At 40.1% G+C, this 23,257-nt stretch overlaps 1 protein-coding gene across 1 annotated transcript; it reads left to right on the top strand.

Moving 5' to 3' along the window:
• The first annotated feature begins 974 nt into the window (after positions 1-974).
• On the top strand, positions 975-5,149 carry LOC118112593 (probable pancreatic secretory proteinase inhibitor). Its single transcript, XM_035162036.2, has 4 exons — positions 975-1,105; positions 2,016-2,047; positions 3,189-3,301; positions 4,979-5,149. Exons 1-4 carry the CDS (start codon positions 1,054-1,056, stop codon positions 5,040-5,042), a joined length of 261 nt encoding a protein of 86 aa, XP_035017927.2. The 5' UTR covers positions 975-1,053; the 3' UTR covers positions 5,043-5,149.
• Positions 5,150-23,257: the final 18,108 nt, after the last annotated feature.

The following is a 23,257-nucleotide window of genomic DNA, read 5'->3' as shown; positions in this document are numbered from 1 at the left end:
GATAATGGTAAGTGCAATGAATTTCAAGTAAAAAATACATATTCTACAATATTGTAATGTGCCGAAAAGCAAATTTATTTAGTAAAATCACAATGATGTGCTTTCATAGGGATGTCAGAAACCACCTCAGGCCAGTACCACATCGTAAAAAACCAGTCCAGCAAGAAATGTTCATCATGGGCACCAAATATTTGCACACTTTTTTTGAAGTGCACAGTATCCAGAGACATTATGTTTTCTGGTTGTCCATCTATCCGCCCAGTTCTTGTGAACACGATATATCGCAAGAATGTTTTGGGAGAATTTCTTCAAATTTGGCAAAAATGTTCAGTTGGACTATGGGGTGAACTGGTCAGATTTTGGTGATCAAAGGTCAAGGTCACTGTGACCTTGCCAAACATGTTTCCTGACTCTTAAATATGTCTCAGGTCAGCCTTTACGGAATTTCTTCAAATGTTGACCAGCTGTCACTGGACTTGATTAATAGTTTCATCAATTGATTAGATTTATGTGCTCAAAGGTCACATAACCTCATATGAATGTATGTAATGTGTGTAAAAAAGTGTATGTCGACTGAAACTGCACTAGTTGGCAGAGATATACAACATAGAGCAAACCTACACAGACAGGCAGAGCATGCAAACTCCACACAGAAAGACCCTGAGCGATGATTGGAGCTGGGACCCTTTTTTTCACATGCTGTGAGTATTATATTTCACTTTATGTACTTATCCGTCAGTCATGGTTGAAAATCAAATGTTTATTCAACAACAAACATTACAAACTCTTTCAATCATTCATTTGGTTTCTCAATTTTGGTGAGTTCGTTTTTTCTTGATGATATTTCAGGCTGCATGTTGAACCGAAAATTGTAATAAAATTCAAAAGACAGCAGCAGCCATCGCAACAACAGAAGCTGACATTGGTTCAGGTGACCACACAGAGCCCGCCCCCTGTAGAACATAATACCAACACCAACCTTCACAGCCACAAAGGTCCTGCACATTTATTTAATGTTGTGGTTTCATCGGAGGTTCTGAGTTTTCACCCAAGATGGTTGACAGGACTCTACTGCTCATGTGTATGACCATTTTCATCTTTACAGGTAAGCGTGAACCAGGACAGGTGTATGAACAGTGTCAGAAAAGTCTGATGAATAGTGAAATACAGTCTAGATAAAGCTTGACTTGTTCTGCAGCTGATTGCAGTAACATGTTAAGTCTGAGCCTCGTTATAAAATATTTTTAAAACTGTCATTTATGTTTATTTTTGATGAACCTTATTTTCTTAAGTTTTAATGGTGCAATCTGTTTAACAAGTAACTAGTTTAAAATGAATTAGTGGTAACTGAGAACTGCAGACTTGGTAGGACAGTCAGGTGTATAGTCATGGTGAGACCTTAGTATGGAACTTTTTTACTATCAAGGATCATTTCAATATTTACAATGTCCTCCAAGGGTCATACAAAATAATTTAATAATAATAAAAAAAATGTATCACACTAACCTCTCTAATGCGATGGCTGGATATGCAGCTCTTTGATGAGGCATCTCATGTCAGATGGTAGTGATGATGATGCTTCGAGTGGCTTGTTTTCTAGGTTTGGGTCGGGCTGAACATTCTTTTTTAGTGAGCCAATAGAAAAAGTGCCCACAGCGGTAAGTTGTCCCAAAACAGAGAACATATCTTCTCAGAATGGAAAAATCCTGTGCCTTGTGTTTTTTTACTATCTTGTAATCTGCTCTGCGACTGTTGAATTGAGACAAACTGATACATTGCGACAATGTCACTTTGTCCAGCTCCACAGTGGCAACAAGGCACCCCTTCACAAATTCTACAACTAAATGAATTGTCAGATTTGTGTTCATCTGAAACTTACCTGTATAACATCATGTCCGTTAGAATTACTCTGTGTAGACTCCTGTTAAGACTGTACAGGAGGCAGCTTGGAAAGGCATGAAGTGCATAACAAGCCTGATAAACTTGTAATGAGTTTGTGTTTTTCCTTTTTTTAGAAACTACGGCACAACAAAGCTGTAACAGGATGGTAAGAAACATATCAAATAAAACTTCTATTAAGTCTTTTTTATTTTACAGCCTGAACTTGTCTTAATATCTTAATGTAATGTAATAAAAAGAAAATGTAACCTGACCAGTTTGATCTCAATATTAAATATAAATATCTAACCCAGTCTATGCTTTTACTTATTTTTGACCAAGGGTGTATGTTCCGTGATTTCAATACTTAATATGATGTACTCACCAGGGTCTGCCCATCCAATGATAAGGGTGACATTATCTAACAACATTTCGGTGTCATCTTAGTATGGTTTTTAAATGTGCATTCTCCTCTGCTATGCAGAACCAGAAATGTTGCAAAATTGTTGTAAATAACACCATTCATTAATATGAATACTGTCATTAAAACAGACATTTGGATGTATTTCCTTTTTTAGAGATTTATCAAGCTACACTTCATCACAAAGTTAATATTGGTGATTATTTTGATGGGCAATAAAAAGACTAATCATGTTATATTATCATTTACAAATTAACTGCATACTTCATCAACATTAACATATAATGGCACGATTTGTATTTTTTATTGGGGCTGCACCAAAATTAATAATTAACAGATATCAGCCCCTGAAATATGCTTGAATTTTTTGATGAAGACCAATGCATTATTCTCTGGGAAATCATGGAAAATGTCAAACCTCACAATGTTAAAACAAGTGATTATAAAAAAAAAAAAAGATCGGCCCCTTAGCTTCTCCTTTTATCCTCTTAATGTTGCCTCTCTGTGGCACTTTGGACCTTGTGCTAGTAAAATGTGGTAAAACAAAGTAAACTAGCTAGGTCCATGGTCCATGGTCCATGGTTCAACGTTAAAATTGAAAATATTAAGTGAAATTTTGATGCAGGTAAAATGGAAAAGAAGCTGCTGATGTTTTTTATCTGTTTGGAGGCACAAAATATGTGACAAAGAAAAGTATATATTTGCTGTAACTGATGAATCACTGACTAGAACCAGAGCATCTAAACCTAACACCATTCTGAAGCAAAAACATCACTCCTATTCATATCCCTAACCCTAGTCTGTGCACCCAAACCCAGATTAAGTTAGATGGTTCCCTGTTTATGTTGTTGCTGTGTTCGTTGGTAATTGTATCTGTTTTTTGCTGCAGTTCTCCTTTGATACCATGAGCCGGGGTGCGATATGTCCTCTGATGTTTTGTCCAGTATGTGGCAGTGACTGCATCACCTACCACAACGAATGTTTGCTGTGTCTTCACAGACTGTGAGTAAAACATTAACAGTAAACATATCCATATTTCAATAAAAAATGAGAAACAGTCCAAAATTAAATAAACTTTCATCTGACCACAGCTATACACTGAGATGTATAGAAGTAGAAATAAAATACATTAAAATACTCAAGTGAAACTATTAGTTGTAAATTAGTCACAGAAAATAAGAGTGTTCATCTATCTATATTATATGAGAATATAGTGTTTTTTTCCAGAACCAGGGAGAGAACTGATTGTAAATTTACAGTTTCTGTCCATTTTTATTATGAATTGAACGTTCAATCAAAAGCAGTTTCTGCACGTTACAAATGTACACAAAAAAAAGAGAAATTATGAATGAATATAAAACCTTAATGAAAATATCCTATATCAGATTTAAGTGAAAACTTAGTGAGTTAGTAGGAACTGGAACCTGCTTCAATTACAAAGTCTATATTTCCTGTTACACTCGGGCCACACTGGCTGCAAAAGCAGTGCGTGTCAGGGTGTGTATAAGGAGCAGGTTGACACAAAAATACAGAAGCCAGGTAGAATAACACAAAGTGCCCTTTAATAAAAGACAAAGGTACTTACAGAAAATAAGGTAAAAAAAAAGTCCACAAAACACTGGGATCAAAAGAAAACACTAGGAACAAGAAAGAGTTACGAGTGAAGGATGTGAAGGTGAAAGGGAATGACAGTGAAAGGACGAACTGACAAAGACAAAGGGAAGCACAGAGACCCATATACACAGGGGAGGCTGGGTTGATTGAACACAGGTTAAACACCTGAGGAACGGGTGCAGACAATCACAGGGTAATGACAGCGCATGCGGGATGTGGAACCTCTTGCTTTTCATTTGAACGCCCATGTTATCAGGTCAGAGCGTCCACAAGCAGTGAGCAGTGTGGCTCAGGCGCAGCTCAGTGGCGTGAGCCGCATTGCTCTTCTAGAGATTCGAGGTCTTGCCTATTTTGTCCGCTGTGACCAGCAAAATAGACAATGAAAATAATCTTTCACCACAATGTTAATGTGTATCTGTCAAGTATGTCACAAACACAAATATTTACAACACTTCCTGTACCCTTTTCAACGTAAAAGCAGTCTCTCAAAAGGTCTCTTACAGACTGAGCCTCGTTGAGAGGGGCAACAGGAACATCGTCGGGGTCTGAATCTTCTTCATTGTTATTTTCACCATTGTTTTCGTCAATAAAAGAACTGCTGTTATCTGCATCAATATCGCTCCTACCATGTAAATCATCAGCCATTGTCCGAAATGCTACTTTATTAAATAAATGTTCAGGCTAAAGCTCTAAATAGAAAACCAAATTTGTCTTGATAAATTTCCCTTTCAGCAAATCATGCTGTAACCTATTTCATCAGTCACATGTATTGGATACAATGACACCGTGGATAATCTTCTGCGGTTTTCTCACATAGGCTCAATCGGATATTATCCTGAGATTTTACTAACTCGGACATTACAGCCTCATGTACGGCTTGTCCACATAATTTCAGAAGATTACCTGGAATTTGGTGCATATCTAAAAGCAGATTAAGAATTAAAACAGTAGGAATTGGAAACAAGGAGAAAACACAATGGAGAGCAGGAATTAAAGCCAATACCCTGACATGATAATCCATTTTTATTGTGCATTGCCTGGTAATTGTTTATTATTTCTCTTCAGGAATCATAAAGCTGACATTCGGATCATGCAGGAGGGACCATGCATCACTTGTCCTCGTGACTAGTGACGTGTCTTTGACAGCTGCTTATAATTCAAATACATTTACTGTGTGGTGTGTTTGATATTGTCATATCTCTGTAATGACATTATGTAACATTTGATCTATAAAAATTCTCCTCTCAGTTGTATTTACTTTGTCATTCTTAGTGTTTGTGGAGTCAGGATCCACTCACAGGATTTTATTCTTTTTAATTTAAGTCACTCACCATCAAAACTCAATTCTATGACATGCTTATTTGTCTTTAGGACCTCTAGGATATTGTGACTTATTTAGATTTTTTTCTGTGAGCCATATTTAGAAAAGATAGTGGCTTGGTGGAGAGGGCCAGAGGCAGAGTCAATGAGTGGAAGGGGATATTTGTTCTTAACAGTGATGTCATTCAAGCCCCTGTAGTCAATACAGGGGCGAAGGGTCTTGTCTTTCTTAACAAAAAAAGAAACCAGCCCCCATCGGTGAAGAGGAAGGACGAATGAGTCCAGCAGCTAGAGAGTCAGTGATGTAAGCTTCCATGGCCTCCTGCTCGGTCTTGGAGAGATGGTAGAGTTTACTGGAAGGATAGGGGGCGCCAGGGAGTAGGTCAATGCCACAATCATAGGGCCTGTGAGGTGGAAGGAAACAAGCACGATTCTTGTTAAAAACCTTTTGGAGGCTATGATAATCAGTGGGGACGAAGGTGAGATCTACTGGTTAGGGTGGAACTGGTGTGATAGTTACAGTGGTAGGGATGGCAGGGTGTAAACAGTGAGAATGACAGAATGGGATCCAATTGGTAATGGACGAGGTAGACCAGTCTGTGTGTGGGTTGTGGAGTTTAAGCCAAGGGAGACCTAGCACTAATGGTGAAGTAGGTGATGGAATGATGAAAAGTGAAATAGTCTTGTGATGGTTACCAGAAAGTAGTAGCGACACTGGGACAGTACGGTGAGTGACACGGGCAAGAAGCCTCCCGTCGAGGACAAACATGTCCCTGGGTTCAGGAAAGGGCTCACAGGGTAGGTGAGACCGCAAAATAAAATCAGAGTGAATAAAATATTCCTCCTGGACCCTGGAGGAGGATGGCCCTGGAGGTGGGAGAGGAGAAGCCGACGGTCAAGGGTGGCGAGGGTACTCGGTCTGAGAGAAGGGAGGATGTAGAGTCTGTCTGCTCTCTCCCTGCGCCTTTCACGGAGGCGGTTATCTTAGCGAACGGCCAAGGAAATTAACTCATCTAAGGAGGAGTTTTCATCTCTAACAGCTACCTCATCCTTTAAATCTTCATTTAACCCCCGAAGGAAAAAACCCTGTAACGCTCTCTCATCCCACCCGCTCTCGACTGCGAAGTGCAGAAATCAATTGAATATGTAAACACAGAACATGAGCCTTGACGCACGGAAAGTAGCCTGTTACTGGCTTCCTTACCTTGTAGAGGGTGGTGGTCAAAAACCTTAAGCATCTCAGCTGTGAACGACTGAAAAGAATGGCAAATGGGTAAATTACTGCTAGTCATGGCCACAGCCCAAGCCAAGGCTTTCTCAGACAAGAGCAATTTCAGATTTCTCAGTGGCGTAAGTTAATGGCGGCTGATTAAACACAAGAGAACACTGATGAAGGAACTGTCTGCATGACCCTAACACTCCTGACTACCTGACAGGTGTGGGGATGAAGGGTTCCCTGGGATGGGTGGACTGAGCGACTGAGAGAGCTGGCACTGTAGGAGCTGGAGCGTGGACAGGAGAGATGCTGGTGAGATGAGATGAGAACTGGTCCATGTGGCTGCCGATCAGAGCCACATTGGTGGTAAGGTTAAGAAGCGGGTCCATTATTACTTGTAAGGCTCTTTCGTGCTGCCCTACCAGAGCTCCTTGAGTGGATAGAGCCTGTTTGATTCTTTCAGAATCTGCGGGGTCCATCTTGGCCACATAATTCTGTGATGTTCTGATTTAGCTCGGACCCCAAAGCAGAGACTGAAATACAGGAGTAAATAAATAAAGAGTTCATTGCTCAAAAAAACAGTGGAGGCAGAGAGCAGGCAGGCTGGATCCCAGGGACAGCACGAGAGCAGAGCACATGGAAGGCAAAAACTCACACAGTGAAGACAGCAGCAGGGCACGGGATGAGCTGAATAGAAGGAGAAGAAAAACAATGGTGAGGTTCCACAAAAGGTCAACAACGAAGATTTCACAAGGGAAAAAAGAACAGGAAGAGGGGGGGGGAGAGAACACAAAAAACATACAACAAAACCAAATCAAACACAGAATCATCACAATCAGGACATTAAAGGTCCGGTCGTCCTCTGTCTCTGTCGGAGTCTGCTTCCTCCTCACCCCACTGACCTGCGCTCACTTTACACTTTAACAATAAACACCAGCACTGATCACGAGTTATTAGGACACGAACAGGACTGATGTTTACTTTGTGTTTGTTTGATTCATGATCTGACTTCATCGATTAATAAATACATGTGATTATCAGTTCATGTGTGAAGAGGGACAGAGACGAACACACACGCACACACACACAAACACTCCTGCAGACAGAAGAGTTCCTCCCGCAAATTATGATGTAAAGCAGTGTTTTAACATCATTGTTGCAGATGAAGCGACACCCTGTTTATCCAGAAACATAAATATTAATTCAGCAGGTTTTTATAGAGATGATGAGGATGAAAGGGCGTCGATTTCATAGTTATTTAATACATTTGGTCAATTCATTAGTAAATTAGCCTTCATCATTTGTGCGTATGCATGGGCTGAAGAAGTTCGAACATATTGATGAATCATAGATTTGTGCGCACGCACTGTTAGTAAATGAGGCCCACTGTCTTCCCTGGAGCTAGTCACGGAGTACATCAACAATGAAATACTCAGAGATCAAGAAGGAGACAGCCCCCCCACCAAACAGATAAAGCAGGAAATAAGAGCTACTACAGCTAAGGTACACAGAGCAAATGAAAAAGGTGCTGAACATCTCCTTCTTTGTGGATCCTCGGTTTAAGGGAAACTTTACTGAGAATCTGGTGACAGTGAAGTCATGCATGGGTGAATCTGTGACACTTGCACCAGAAGAACCTCCACACACAGAACGGCCTCCAGCAGCCACCACACAGGGTGACGACAATGGAGAAGGAGAGAGGAGGAGCAGCACCCCCATCACCAGGAAGAAAAGCACAAATCTATCTGCATTGCTGCAGCAAATCACCAATGCAAGACAGAGCCGAGCAGAAACAGCAAATCCATCTTCATCAAAAAAAGTCGATTCTGAGGTGAAACTGTACTTGTCCTGGCCTGCAAGGAGTGCTGATGGTGGACCACTGGTTTGGTGGAATGCACATGTGGAAGAAATATATATATATATATAATCTCACATTTTATTTGCAAAAGGTAGACACTGTATGATTATTTTGGTTTCAAAAGACAGCTACAGTGAAAGCTATAATGTATATGTTTAAAATTTCAATATAAAAGGGAAGGCCTACCTTTTTTATTTGCAGGACCAAAATAATGTTAAGATAGAATTAACAAAACATTCAATTAAAAATGCTTGTTGTGTGTCTTTTTCTTTCTATAGTCGGTCACCATTTACTTCAATTGTATCGGATTTGGCTGCAACGCTGTTTCCCCCTGAAACTCCTTAAGGGTTCTGTGGACTCAAACACTTCACCCACCCCTCCATCGGCATAGTGGGGAGTAGATAATGAGTGAATTTTCATTTTTGGGTGAACTATCAATTTAAGGACCACAGCAGAGGTGAAACAATGGTCTAGTCTAAATGTGGATATTTTTATTTTGATATTCACATACAGAGACTAGCCTCCACAGTCTTTACCCAGACTGCAAAATACGAGAACTTTGTATTAGCGAAGGCCATTCTGCAGAGCCTTGTAGTTTGTCACAGAAATCACCTTTCATGCCAGATTAATTTCCCTCTGAAAACCCGCTTCATGAAAGGTTATAAATTGACTTTAATAATAACTAGCCTTGCCTTAAGGATACAAAGCTCATTCGGTTTGGTACACTTCCCCATCCCCCATCTCACTTACTCTTACCCTCCAATTTCTTCTCTGTCTCTTACCCACTCTCCTCTCTCCGAGCATGCATCACAGGCATGCAGGCGCTCATGTAATAGAATGTGATAACAAATCCAAATTACACTGCAGAAAAAAAGTGCTTTCATTTGTCTAACAGTCGCAGAGCGAGAGCTCCGAAATGGGACTTTAGTAAAAGCAAAGAGATTTCTTTTTTCACCACGTGTATGTGAAAAATTGATCATTATGAAAATCCATGTGTAGCATTTTCTCTCCGAGTAGATTTATAATTGTGTGTCTCCTCTGTCAGCCATTATTGCCTCAAACAAAGAAGAATGCATTAGAATGAGTTTTTTTTCCTTCCACTTTGACTGTCAGGACTTAAAATATATTCCTCTGCTGTCTGTTCTCGCTCTACGTGGGGTGAAAGTCGAGCACTTCTTAACAGCTTCTACTTGGAATAAATACAGAGCTTTGTTATGATTTTTGAAGTCTTTTTATGTGTCTCCCTTGACTGATCAAATCAGCCAACTGGAACTCCAAATCCATCACTGTGTATGAAAAATGATTAGAGAAAATACACTCAAAATGTGTTTCATCACTTTCATACTCTGCCTACTTGGCTGGAGTCCCATATAGTCGCAGCCAGTCTCTCCTGGAGTGGAGACACAAAACAAGCAGACAGATGCAAATAGCGAGGAAAAACAGGAATGATGAAGTGAGGGTAAACTCGTCGAGGGTCACGCATTGGATCTGAGTGAGGATTAAAGCAGTCAGAAGATTTAAAGTTGTGCACTTCCTCCCTCTTTCATTGGCAGTAAAATACTGGAACACACACTCATACCACATTCAAATCTAATCAGTGAGTCAACATTAAAAAACCATTGCAGCTCATCTGACTGGATAAGTGTTTTTCTTCTCTCATTTGTTAGGCTAATGGAAAAACAGGATGGGAACACTACTGCCATTCATCCAGAGACAATGGTCACCATGGAAAACCCGACCCACCTGCTACAATTAAGCCACATATTGAAGAAAAAGTTACAATTATTTGATTTCTAGCCAAGAGTGAAACGATATGGAAGATGTAAATGTTTGTTTATTTAGTGTAGAGCTGGAGTAAGGACATGTGTTACAAAAACACCTGCCAACCCCTCTAAAGCTCAGGAGTTAACACTGTGCCTCTTGTCTCTATAATTTGTACACAGAGATATGGAAGCTGATTTGTAGTTTCATGGAAAGACATGGAGATGGGGGTAACGTTAAATAGTGACTCTAAATTGACCATAGGTGTGAATGTGATTGTAAATGGTTGTTTGTCGCTGGCAGCCTGTCCAGGGTGTGCCCCGCCTCTCACCTAGCGTCAGCTGGGATTGTCCCCAGCGCCCTCTCCGTGGCCGTCAAAGGATAAGCGCTACAGATAATGGATGGATGATGGAAAGATATTTGCTGACACTGCCTCTTTCACAGAACTTCAGCCAATTGCAGTCTCATATCAGTATAAGTCACCATATACCCAACTACCATTGTCTATTAGCAGGTTAAATGAGAAGTGAAGCATTGAAGCACTTAAAGGGAAGGATTTAAGGTTAAAATACCACCTCTTTAGCTTTCCACTCATACTAATTGGAAATCAACACATCTCATTTCCTAATCACTCATAGAGGAGGAAACTGACTTTTCATTTTTGAAAGAAGGGAAGAGTTAATGTAGACAATTTAAATAACAAAGTGCTCTCTTTGAGAAATGCCGCAGGATATAAGATCATTTGTTGCGCAGATGGTTATATATTAATAATACCGTAGGAAAGGCTCTGCTCTTGCGGCTGCTTTGCACTGACTCCATGCAGCAGCAAGAGGTTCAGCAGTGAACGTGGTAAAGCCCTCAGGGGTCTACGAACATCAGCACACAGACACATACAATTTTACGCAGATGCATGACACACACACTGATTTGATGGAACGTGATTGCTGACTTGTTTCAGTGCTACTGCTGAAGAGACAGTTGATTCTAACTGAGTGCACTGCTGCTCCGCTCTATCAGTAGTTAAACAGCTCCATCAACAGCTTGTGGCTTGACTGACCCAAATATCACAGAAAATAAAGTATTCTCCCATTTGTCCTAGTTACCTGCCCATGCACATTACTGTAGTCATCAGCTCATTGCTTCTTCAGTCCAACTCAATTTCTGTCAGTCCTTGATCACTGTTACTATTCAATATGAAGAAGTGATAAGATATTTCAGAGATAATGGCATTAACAACCAAGATATTATGTTGAGGCTTGTTACTGGACTCAAAGGCAGAAGCAGACTCCTGGACTGACAAGGTTTTGAAGGGTTTACTGTACAAACTTACTTAAACTCAAACTTACTTGCTTTGTTAAAAGTGGATTCGCTGCCGTTCAGAGCTGGATCCAGGACGGGGAAGGCAGGTTGCTGGCAGAGGTTTTTTCAGAGAGTGGGCTGGGCAGATGGTTTGGCAGGTGAAGGCTCCAAACAGAACAGGCAGGCAATGTGGCACAAGTTAACAAGGAGTTACAATGAACCAAACCAACTGAGTGGCAAGGCATCAAGAACTGGGTAAATTGGGCTTCAGACACAAGTTTTCACTTGGAGACATGGAAAGTGGGGTAAATTCTCATAGAACGTTATAATCTGTAACATTATTATCTTTTCAATAGTGAATGCTCCAATGAGATGTGGTTTCTCACACTCAGTCTTTAAAGAGAAAATCAGTCTGTGTTTAGGTCACAAAATACAATTAAACAAATAGTTAGCCTTAAACAATGAAGGGTAATATAGTATGAATAAATTAGCTCGATCCTGAAATGTAATGCTGTTAGGAAACATTGGTAGTTAGTTAACAGGTAAAGCTAGCCTTTAGAAATCACAAAATAAAGCTTGCTCTATTGAAAAATACTGTTAAAATTAACTATACATTCATTATATCCTTGCCATCTTACCAGGTTAGAGTTGTTCCAAAGAGTTCTTTTAGTTTGTTCAAAACCACAACGAAAAACAAGATATATTAAATTGATTCAGAGTAAAGCAACAATCACATACGTTTTTTTCTCCAACTATCTCTCAGTCTGACCTGTTCTCTTTTCAGAACTATTTCTGCAACATAACTTGATTCATCAAACTAAGTTGTGACTCTAGATTCAGTACTGCACCAATCAGCAGACTCGTTATTAGGATGTGAGATGGGAGCAACACAGAGTCAAGTTTCAAGTTACACTCGTGTATGCTGCGTTTGGTGTGGTGGTGATATCAAAACACAGTGGCAGAGTAAAACTGCTCATACATATGCAGCCACAATGAGCTCCCAGCCGCTTTGAGATCCACTGGGATGTCTGAAGCAACAGGTAAACCCATACATCTGCAATCCGTTGTTAAAGTGATCACTAATGTGTTTATAAAGCACTTTATACAGTAAACACAATTTGAAATCTCAGCATATTTCCACTTGCTGTAATTACTGGGTGACGTTTTAACTGTGAGGTTTTACAACTTTATTGGACATTATTTCTGTCAGGTTTTTAAGGCTTCATTAAATCCTGAGCGCACCAAAGGTGGAATGCCGTCTTTCTCAGAGCCATAAACTGAGTAATGATTTTTACGTAAATGTATTTCATAATTAAGGACAACCAAATAAAACTTCACCGGAGTCGTCTTTATTTGCATTTGTTTGGTTTTAGTACTATAGCAGTGTTTTGTAAAATAGAAGTAACATAATATATTTTAGAAACAATTGAAATGAAGTCAAAACAGGTATTTCATTATATAAATGAATAGGAGTGGACGATGTATTGCTTTTTGAGGGGGGGATGTCACAGAGAAGCTCTAAGATTATTCAATATAAAAGAAATTCTCAAATTAGTTATTCAGCTTCCGTAGTTTAATTGTATGTGAGGGCACTTTCAAAAACGTTGTTAATTCACTTAGAGAAAAAAGATTATAAATACAATTCATAAACAGTAGTGATATACTGGAAAGGAAAGCTGGAGCTTGTGATGAATACTGAGAGACTGTTCACATGACCTGATGCCTGCCCTCTGCCCTCCAGCACCCAGAGAATAATACAATAACTGGGAGCTGCTGCTAGAGTCACAGGAGCTAATGAGACTTAAGTGCTGCTAATAGATGCACTGTGTGAATGTGTGTGTGAATGGGTGAATGTAAAACTGTACTGTAAAGAGCTTTGAGTGGTCATCAAGACTAGAAAAGCTCTATATAAATACAAAACCATTTACCATTTACTTTCAACTTAGTTTCATGACTTAGTTCATCACTACTCTTGTGCCGATGGAAGAAGTCTGACAATGAGGTACAACTCGAAACCTACACCATACATAAAAGTTGCATTGACCATCATTTCTGCTGCAAGGCCCCAGTTGTATTTTTCATTGGACCATCCAGAGAGTTCAAGAAGAACGATTTCTAGCAACGACAGACTCCATTGGCCAATGTTACTTCCTCCTAACTAGCATGTTTTTGGCAGCTGTCAGACCTAAGAGTACAAAGCTGTTTTGGAACATGAACTCTGGAATGTTGCAAGAATTGGGTCTGGACTTTCTCTGGAGTTTTCCGCTCACACATGAACAACGTAGCAAGAGGTTCTCCAGTCAGACGCCTTTATAACCACACAGAAATCTCCGTGGCGTTCAGGTGAGGTGGTGGCGCAGCAGGTAGAGGCAGCATTTTAAGTCTTAATTCCGATGTGGGAATCATGTGGTTTTGTTTACAGCACTTCCACACTGGCGACGGCTCTTATCATCAAAAGCTCTCTTGACTTCTTCGTTGATGTCTTCTCCGTGTATGGCACCATGTTTTTCATCCATCCACATAGAGATATCTGCTTTCTATTCTTTTCTTTTTACATTTTTGTGTCTGTAGGACGTTAAGAACATCATCACATGCCCCCTCGCTCGCAGTGAATCCTGTGGATGATCTACTGCTGTGTTCTCACATCGGCTCAGAAGGACATTCGCCAGAGATTTTACCAGGGGGCTGGCCAGAGAAATTCAGCAGAAAGCCTGAAACCTCTCACTCGGACATTTGTGTTCTCACATTCAGTCCCTCCGGAGAATGACAGGAGATTATGTAGAGTTCAATGCGTGTCTGCAAGTGGCGTTAGTCTCTTAAAAGCATCAACAGAGCATGATGTGTGAGGCACTTCTTCTAAGATACTAACAGCAAGTTCTGGTTCTTGAGTGATGTTGTTTGACTCACATGGACTTTGCTGCTCTGTAACAGCATCACCTGATTTCTTCCTTGGCTCCCAATCGTAACAACAACAGCTACTAGCAAGCTTTGTCACATAAACATTGATACATTTCGTTGTTTTACTGTTTTGGGTCACTTGCAGAAATGTAACCACATTTTTCCTCTCTGCCAGTAGTTTTGAATACTGTGTTACTTTGGAACCAGGAGACTGCACATCTGGGAAATGTTACATTGCGTGTGCTTTAATTCCTATTTCATCATTATAACACTGGGAATGAATAGTGTGAAGGAAGCAAAAGTTGTGTTTCCCTGGGGCCTAGTAAAACCTATGAATACAGTTACTATCAATCATTTGATGGTTCTACATTGTAATTAGATATATTCTCTTCCAGTAAATATAGTGTTGACAATTAATTCAGTAAATTAAAGGTTTGTGGCTTGGGTGACCTGTACCTGCTTGTCATTTTATGAACCAGTTATACGCAAGAGACCAGCAAATTTAATAAATGCATTTAGTTTATTTTAAGGACTGCATAGGGAGAGTGTATTTCTGTTGAATAAGCTGAACAGTTGCCAGATATAGAACTAGCTTGGCAGATTGTGATCAAAGCGATGTCATGAGTTTAAATCACAATGCAGCATATGCAAACCAATCGGCTTCGTATAGTAAAATTTAAATTTAAATATCAATGTTGATTTTTACCTGGTTGAGTTAAGTGGAATATGAAATGAGAATCTGGTCATGATCCTTTACTTTGTGGGACATATGTACATGGTGTTGAGTAGAATTGTTCAGCTGAAGACAGTACCAGTGGTTGTGGATGAATGCTGTATTGATAGAAATAATAGTTTTCAAATGACAGCACTTTTCATGGCACAGTGAGAAAGCCTCTGGAGCAGCATCACAGAACATAGGGCGGCTCCTTAAGACTTTGTGAGACAGGTGTCGTAACAGTTTTTTTCAGATGGTTGAGAAAAATCCTCCCACACCGACACACTGGGATGACTCCTCTGGTCAATCATCTGACAGGAAAACACACATTGATTAAATGTGGTCCGAGAAGAACCTTCATTTTATCAGGTGGACAATAACAGATTTTCGTTAAAAGGGACAAACTGACACTGCTGATTTATATCGCTCAGTTAAAACCCTCCACTTTAAAGGGGCTTTGTGTGCAGTTTGTAGTCCTCCCTACTTAAAGAGTAAGGTGAGTGCCCTTAAAACTTAACTATTTGAATTGGTATCACACCTCTTTACAAATCATTTATTCTAGTCAGGTTTTGTCTGTTCACACTGGAAACATCATAACACAACAAAATAACCTTGAACCAAACTAACCACATGACATTCTGTAGATCTTTGGGTGCACTGTTAATACAGACTATTCTCCCACAATGTGATGTGTAAAGAAACTAAAGGAGCGGATGTATGGTGTGTTTCCTAGTTTTATTCAAAGGTGTGGTCTCTCAGTTTGAGAGCAGGACTCCACATTCAGACTTTGTAATGGTTTCAATACTCTTCTTGTGTTTAGATGTCCTGCACTCCCCCAGCTCTTCTCACACACTGCTTCTATGTGTGTGTGTGAAATGTCTGCTCTCAGATTTTTCAGATTTTTTTCTTCTGTGCTTGGATGCCCAAGCAACAATATATCTGAGTGCAAATGCACAGTTTGAGTAAAAGCAGAGCAAACCTAAGCACAAGCACTGTATATTCTTTACTGCAAGCGCAGGGTTTTGAGAACTTAAATATTATTTATACCGGTTATACCTGGATGATAATGAAACAACTCCAGTAAAAAATCTTTCAAAACAAAGCCAAATAAATGAATGCACATTGAATCTCAGAAAAACGTTTTAATGTCCAGTGACATTCCATTGACAAAAGTAAGTTGATGTCTGACATGACAGTGTTGGCTTTGTTGAGCTATCAATCAGTATAGTTTTGTGCATATTATGGAATGGCTAAGGGAGATAATGCCTGACAGAGATAATAATATAGCTGTGTGTGTGTGTGTGTGTGTGTGTGTGTGTGTGTGTGTGTGTGTGTGTGTGTGTGTGTGTGTGTGTGTGTGTGTGTGTGTGTGTGTGTGTGTGTGGTTCAGGTACACCTTTCTCATAATTCCCTATAGAAGTACTGTATGTTTCTTTATGATTTTTCACAGGGGTTCCCCAGAACTGATGCAAGTTGGGTTGTGGCCCCAGCTTGGATTTTTTCTTAGGGATATTCCAGTGGCACTCAAACCCTGGACTTGGTGTTGAGTGAATCTGTTGTGAGTTAACACAGGTTTTTGGCTAAGTGATCTGAATGAGTTTTGCAAACTCACCAGCATATTCAGATAATATAACAGGCTATAATTCTTTACATTGCGCAATATTACTCCTCAACACTGGCACTTGCCAATGTTCATGGTAGTGATCCCACGCACAAAAATGCCAAAAAATGGTGGCAGTTATCTTTATATCAAACACAATTATTAATGACAGTGACAGAAGATGAGGTCAGTTATCCCCTAAGGGTTAAGGTGAGGCTTGAGCCAAGCCCAATTTTCCTTTTTGTAAGAGTGCAGAAATGTAAGCCAATTAGTAAATGATTACCCATTGACAAATGTTTTTATTCTGGTGAAGTTAAACTGCCAGTTCACCCTGTCAAAGGCTTTTTCTGCATCTGAGAAGTCTAAGATGGTTACTGCCTGTTGAGACACACATGAGAAGCATATTGTACTGTTTGATTGTCTACATTTGATAAAACTATATGAATCATTGATGTGACTTTTCTTTTTATGACTTTAATTGATCCTACTCTGGTTAGGATGGGCTTGTCGTTCTAAGTTTACAGTTGAATCAAAAGTTTATTTTACAACATCTCTTAGTAAGATGCTTTGGGCAAAACGGTGAACTCAGATACATCTTGGGCTCTTCAGTGAAACTTGTTGAGGTCAGTGTTCGTGCTGAGCAACCTAGTGTAACTAAAGTATGAAGAGTGTGAATGAGTGATTGTAAAGCAGGGCAACAATACAGTTTATATTCTGTCCAGGCAGACCCAATGATCTCTGATTCATATGCCCTGAATGTTTATGCTATAGCTGGAAGTTACATTGTCCCATTGAAATGCAAACGCTCACCCGAAGAACATTCATCCAGGACTGGATGTCTGCAAGTAGGATAATGTGGAGGAGTGGGCTTGGGCTCGCACTGTTCAAAATTCTAGCTTGTCCTCCACAATATGTCCCTCTGATCTTTATCTGCAATGCATTGTCATTGCTGTTTTTGTTCCTATGGCCACAAGATCTCGGCTTGTCACGTCTACTGAACATACATCAAGTGCTCATGTCATCTTTATTGTCACTCCCCACTCTCGCTGTGCTAAGTGTGGTGCTTCTTGTTGTGATTGACACTGTCAGAGCCCTGACAACAGCTACAAATACTGCACATTATATATAGTCACGGAATTATCCATAATGTATGAATTGGCCAAGTGACCTACAGTTTCACCATAAAATTGTATACTCTGTGGCTTCATAAGTAAAATGATTTTGCATCTCGTGTTGTAGTATATACAGTATATAGGGTTGTAAAATATGAAGAAAGCTGAATTGCTGACATTGACTTTTTAATCCAGCTGTCATACATGCAGTGTTCTCCCCACATGTGGAGGCAGCGAGCTGGGATCACACTTAAAACACAATAACCAAGCTGATAAATATCTGTTTGACAAAAAACACAAATTTGTTTGGACAGGACCATTGTGGTAAAGACGGAGCTGAACCACAAGGCAAAGTTTAGGGTCAGTCTACATTTTAACCCTCACCTATGGTGGGTAAGAACTCTGTGTAGTGGCTGAAAGAACAACAATGCTAATACAAGCAGCCCAACTAAGTTGTTCTCCCTCAGGTGGCCAATCTCCGCCTTAGACATAGGGTGAGGAATTCAGACATCCAGAGGGAGCTTCAGAGTGGAACCCTGCTCCTTCTGGTCAAAGGGGACAGCTGCTGCTTCGCGGCTGTTCCACGTACAGTGTGGCCAGGGCATAAGAAGAGGGCCGTCTGGGATACCCTGCTTGTCATGCTACCTCTGCGACAATAGATGGATGGACAACCACAAATGCAAAGTGACATTGCACTTCCTCCATAATATCTGCAGAACTTACTCCCGCTGGATCAATTAATAATCAGCAGGAGAACCTTTTGTTGAATAAACTGTCACATTCGTAACTTTGTTTCTGTGAGTTTGCTGTGATTATGGAGGATTTTAGGCTCTCTGAAGAAAGATGGAGAGATGAGCGAGCTGACATTTATCAAATATTTGCAGATGCTTTAACTAGTGAAGCTACAAGCTGAACATAATTGATTTTGCCTTCTGGCTCGCTGCACCATGGAGCCCAAATGAGTGATCCCTTCCATCCTGCTTGTGAGTGGTTGTGTGTCTGTGTGTGTGTTGTACTTTTCCCCATGTGAAAACAAGCTCTATAACTTTTGACATGTGGACGTTTAACATTTAGCTCTTGGTTTAGTGTTAAAAGAACAGTTCGAAACTAGTGCACATATTTTTGATGTATATGCATTAGGGTAGAGGGACAGTATCATTTATTACACATGGGTTTGCCTTTTCTTCTTCTGACCATCAGTTCTATCAGTTTTGATAACGTTGCTTTAAAAGTAATGCTAAGATCTGAGCTGCAAATGTTCAGCATGGCGAGAAACAAGAGCAGTCAGGTTTTAGGTTGGAAACAAAGCAGCTGGTTACCCCTTTATATGGAGGTTAAACTGATAGTGAGCACACAAAAGCGCACAAATGGCATGCACACAGCTTGTACAGTATAGAGTTAGTCTGTGGTAATGGAACAGTTTGGAACTTTTTAGTTGCCAGGCAGGGGCAAAGTGCTTGCTTGTTTTTCTCCAGCTTTTCTTTCTCTCTCCCTCCTGTTTTAGCTCCAGATGTTAACAAGCTCATTGGCTTCCACTTGTCACCTGTCCACCCACACAGTCAAGTCTCCTTATTGGTTTCCTCTGACTAAGGCTGCATCCAATGACTGATAAAAAACAACCAGGAAGTAAATGCGAGTGACTCTGTCATTGTAACCAAAGCTCTCCATTCGTATCTCGACCATACTAAAATAAGCCCTGGAGTTTTCAAACTTAAGTGGGCCCTGCAGCGATTCCAAAGGTGTCGGATTTAGTATTAAAGTATTCGTCAGGTGTAAACATAGCAACAGTGATGCATTTTAAAACTAAAATGCAATAGTCTGGAATGAATCCTGAGCTGACCTATAATCAGGGCCCTGAATAAAAGCAGCACATCTGAGCTGTCACTGCTCAAAGGTCTCAAAGGTCCACTTACAGTGGTCACGTATGTCACGGACCAAATTGATCACTATAAGCGGTTGATTACTTTAACCCAATTGTGTTGGTTCTGTATGATAGTCCCACAACTGGAGGGAAAGTTAACGTCAGTTTTTAAGATAAGGGCAATATCACATTGTGCATGCACACACACACACACAAACTCTGTCTCTAGCGCTAACTCGCAGACAAACAGACACACACACGCAGGCACACACCGACGCCAACTCAGCTGACGTCTCTGACCCACTCCAATTTAAACGTCTATTATTTCTAAATGACGCCACAATATCAACACTGATCACCACATAATGATCGATACTTTCTGAAATGTTTAGAATCTGTCTTCATTGCTGCGCACATTCATTCATTGATTCAGCTCGTCCTGACTCCCTCTCTTCCTCTAACCTGCTCACGACACGCAGACGCACACTGACACACACACTCAAACACACACAAACAGTGTCATTGGACACAACATCATTTGTAAACTTAGGCAAAGTATAGAGTAGCAGTGAATTACTGACAGAGACGGTAAAACTGTCAAAAATATATTTTTACAGTCTAAACATGTATAAAAAGACCCAAATGAACAGTGTAAGCAGAGTTCTTGATCACTGTATCATCTAAACATAATTTGTGTAGTAAAGATTCTAACCCGAGCTTTTTGATCCATATAAACGGTTGCTCACTATATCCATGATTATAATTTCCACTGTAATAGGCTCTGTAACACTTTGAAACAATTGTACTGTTTCTGGTTCTTGCCGTTGTGCAGCAGCAGCAACAATCTCACTCATCACACAACTCTGTCTGAATGTGGTCTGGTGAAAGCGGAAAGATAATGTTTGAGATTCGTTTTTTCGTCAATGTCAGTGCATGTCCACAAACCAAGCACACTGGGTCATCTTCATTGTTTAGCTGCTTTTCCTCTCTGGACAGTCGCCATGATGTTTGTCTGTAATGACACGTAACATAACAGGTCTGTGTTTCTTTCACCCTGATCATAACCTGACAGTTAGCCACCTATTTAATGTTATTTTCTTTATTTTCAGAAACATTAATTCATTAGTTCTGTATTTCTGAGTTTTGATTTCTTTTTGCAGGCTGTCGGAGGTTCCCCACCCCTGTGCTAAACTAACCAGCTCCTGTCTTCAGCTCTGTTTATATATCTTCCCATCTCTGTGAGGGATTAAGCTGTGGTAAAGGGATTGGGACTTCCTCGTGTTCACACGTTTGCAGGTGTGAAATTCATTTGGTGTATTTTTTTTCTTTTTTTATCCAATCCACAAGTGCATGTGTGCATATTCTCCAATGTGTGTCAGAGGTTTAATCAGCAATGTGTTGGAGTAATTAGAAGCAATCAGCCCTGCTAGAGCCAATCATGCACGGCTGAGAAGACAGTGGATTTACATCAGGAAGGAGGGGATGAGAGGAGGAACAGAGAGACGAGCGATCGGGAAACACATCCTGAAATGGCACTTTCATTTGATCTCAGAATATAAAGGTTTTTTTCTTCGATTTTAGTATTTTTATGTTATAAGCTGTTTTTTTTCCTCCGACTGTGACATTATTATGAAGTAATGATCAGCTACTCAGTAACTGCTCAGTGTGGCGTGTAACTCAGGAATGTATGGTCATTATTCAGTTTCAGATAATTGAACACTTTTCATTTAGCTAATCATTTGTTGAGTCTCTCATAGTAACTCACTACAATGTACAATGTCAGTTCAGAGTTCTTCAGGAACTCCATTAATAATTCATTATCAGGTCTTTGCTGAATCTTTCACTTGTTCCCCGCGGTACAATAATACATTGTTCTGTACTTTCATTGTGTTACTTTATATACTCAATATTTTAATATAGGGAAGGCGGAGGGAAATTGAATGCTATTCATATACACTTTCTTTCCTTTCCTTTCTCAAATTAGAAACATAGGAACCAAGTTGTGAAGTTGCCTTTCGAGAATCTATTGTATGTGTTGATTTTTTGTTTACACTTGTAGCTCTCATCAACAATAATTTAGTTTTATTGTTTGACAGTTATTGCTCTTTTATTAAAACAGAGGAGGCGAAAGAGAAAGTAAAGCTGCTTGTGCTCGGCTCTACCTCTGTTGCTGTACACTGTGATCAGAAACTCGACTGACTAGCACTCTGCACTGGGTTATGAATAATACCTGTAATTATAACCATATCAATAACAATGTGAATAATATGATGGAAAAATCCAGTGAGCTGTTGGGAGGACGTGTGGAAGACACATGTCTTTAAGCAGAAGCATTTGTTGATGTTTGATAATACTGTGTATGCTGCTCAATTGTGAAGCTGTCCTTTGCCGGGTGTCTTTAAACAAAAATGTCCTCACGTGGCTCAGACTAACGTTGTAGAAGCCAGGGACTTCTGTCTTGCTAAGACTGACAAAGTGACCATGAGACAGACGGACTGGGTATTTGGTCTGTCTAACTTATCTGTAATGACAAGAGAGAGATACCTATTGTTTATTGGAAATAACACTAGTGTGAGTGGGTTTGACATGTGTAAAGGGCGGCTGTGGCTGAGTAGAGCGGTCGTCCTCCAACCTGAAGGTCGGCAGTTCGATCCCCAGTCTTCCCCATCTGCATGCCGAAGTGTCCTTGGGCAAGATGCTGAAACCGAATTGCCCCTCATAGAACAAGAAAGTGCTGCTAATAGATGCACTGTGTGAATGTGTGTGGGTGAATGGTTGAATGGAAAAACTGTACTGTAAAGAGCTTTGAGTGGTCATCAAGAATAGAAAAGCTCTATAGAAATACAAAACCATTTACCAGTTAAAGAAGCATGGCCTAACAGAGACCTAAAGACCTAGTACTACAGAAGAAGACACGCATCCTCACTGATGAGTGTTAACATAAGTACAGGTACACACTCCAGCTGCAGCTTTCCTCTGACAGAAGGATTTTGACCATGAACACAATGTGCATAAACAATTTATCTCTATAACATTGTAAGGTCTCGACCGTAAGTGCCTTGAGATATTGAATGTTGTGATTCAGCGCTGCATACGAATGCAGAATTAGCAAGACAATATTACACACCAGTGTCTATGTCTTCTGTTTGTTTACTTTGTTGTAATTTTATAGATTCAAATTTTGTGTGAATATGACCTGAAATTCTAAAAGGGTTTTTTCATCCGTTTATCACGAGTACTACCCAACCAGGGCAAACACACACATATATACATGAGTGTGTATGTCTTCAGAGGAACAATTTTAAATCTGAGAAAATGACCTTGTTGTTGTCATGGTCATCAGGGTTGTGTCAGTTTAAGTTTGGAGATTGAGTTGGCAAATTTAGACTCAACAGTTTGGGCTTCAAACGGGGATGTGGACATGACAGTTCACCAGCCAGGGACAGGGTTTGGTTTTGGTGCAACGTATCAGACTTCACACTTGTGGCGAGTGTTGAGGCACCGCTGGCAGCATCCTGTCAGGGCCTCGTATTGCCCTCAGCATCAGATACAGATGACAAAAAGGATTTTGATACTGCTGCATACATTTGCAATCTGTACTTTTCACAAGAGTGCTTCCTCTAACTAAATTAATCTAAATGCTTGCTGGGACGAAGGCCTGATTTTTAACATGCATGTATTAGAATTATTAAGTGTTATTATTA

The sequence above is a fragment of the Hippoglossus stenolepis genome, chromosome 7 (assembly GCF_022539355.2).
Source record: "Hippoglossus stenolepis isolate QCI-W04-F060 chromosome 7, HSTE1.2, whole genome shotgun sequence".
NCBI lineage: Eukaryota > Metazoa > Chordata > Actinopteri > Pleuronectiformes > Pleuronectidae > Hippoglossus > Hippoglossus stenolepis.
This window is presented reverse-complemented; position numbering and strand designations above follow the sequence as displayed.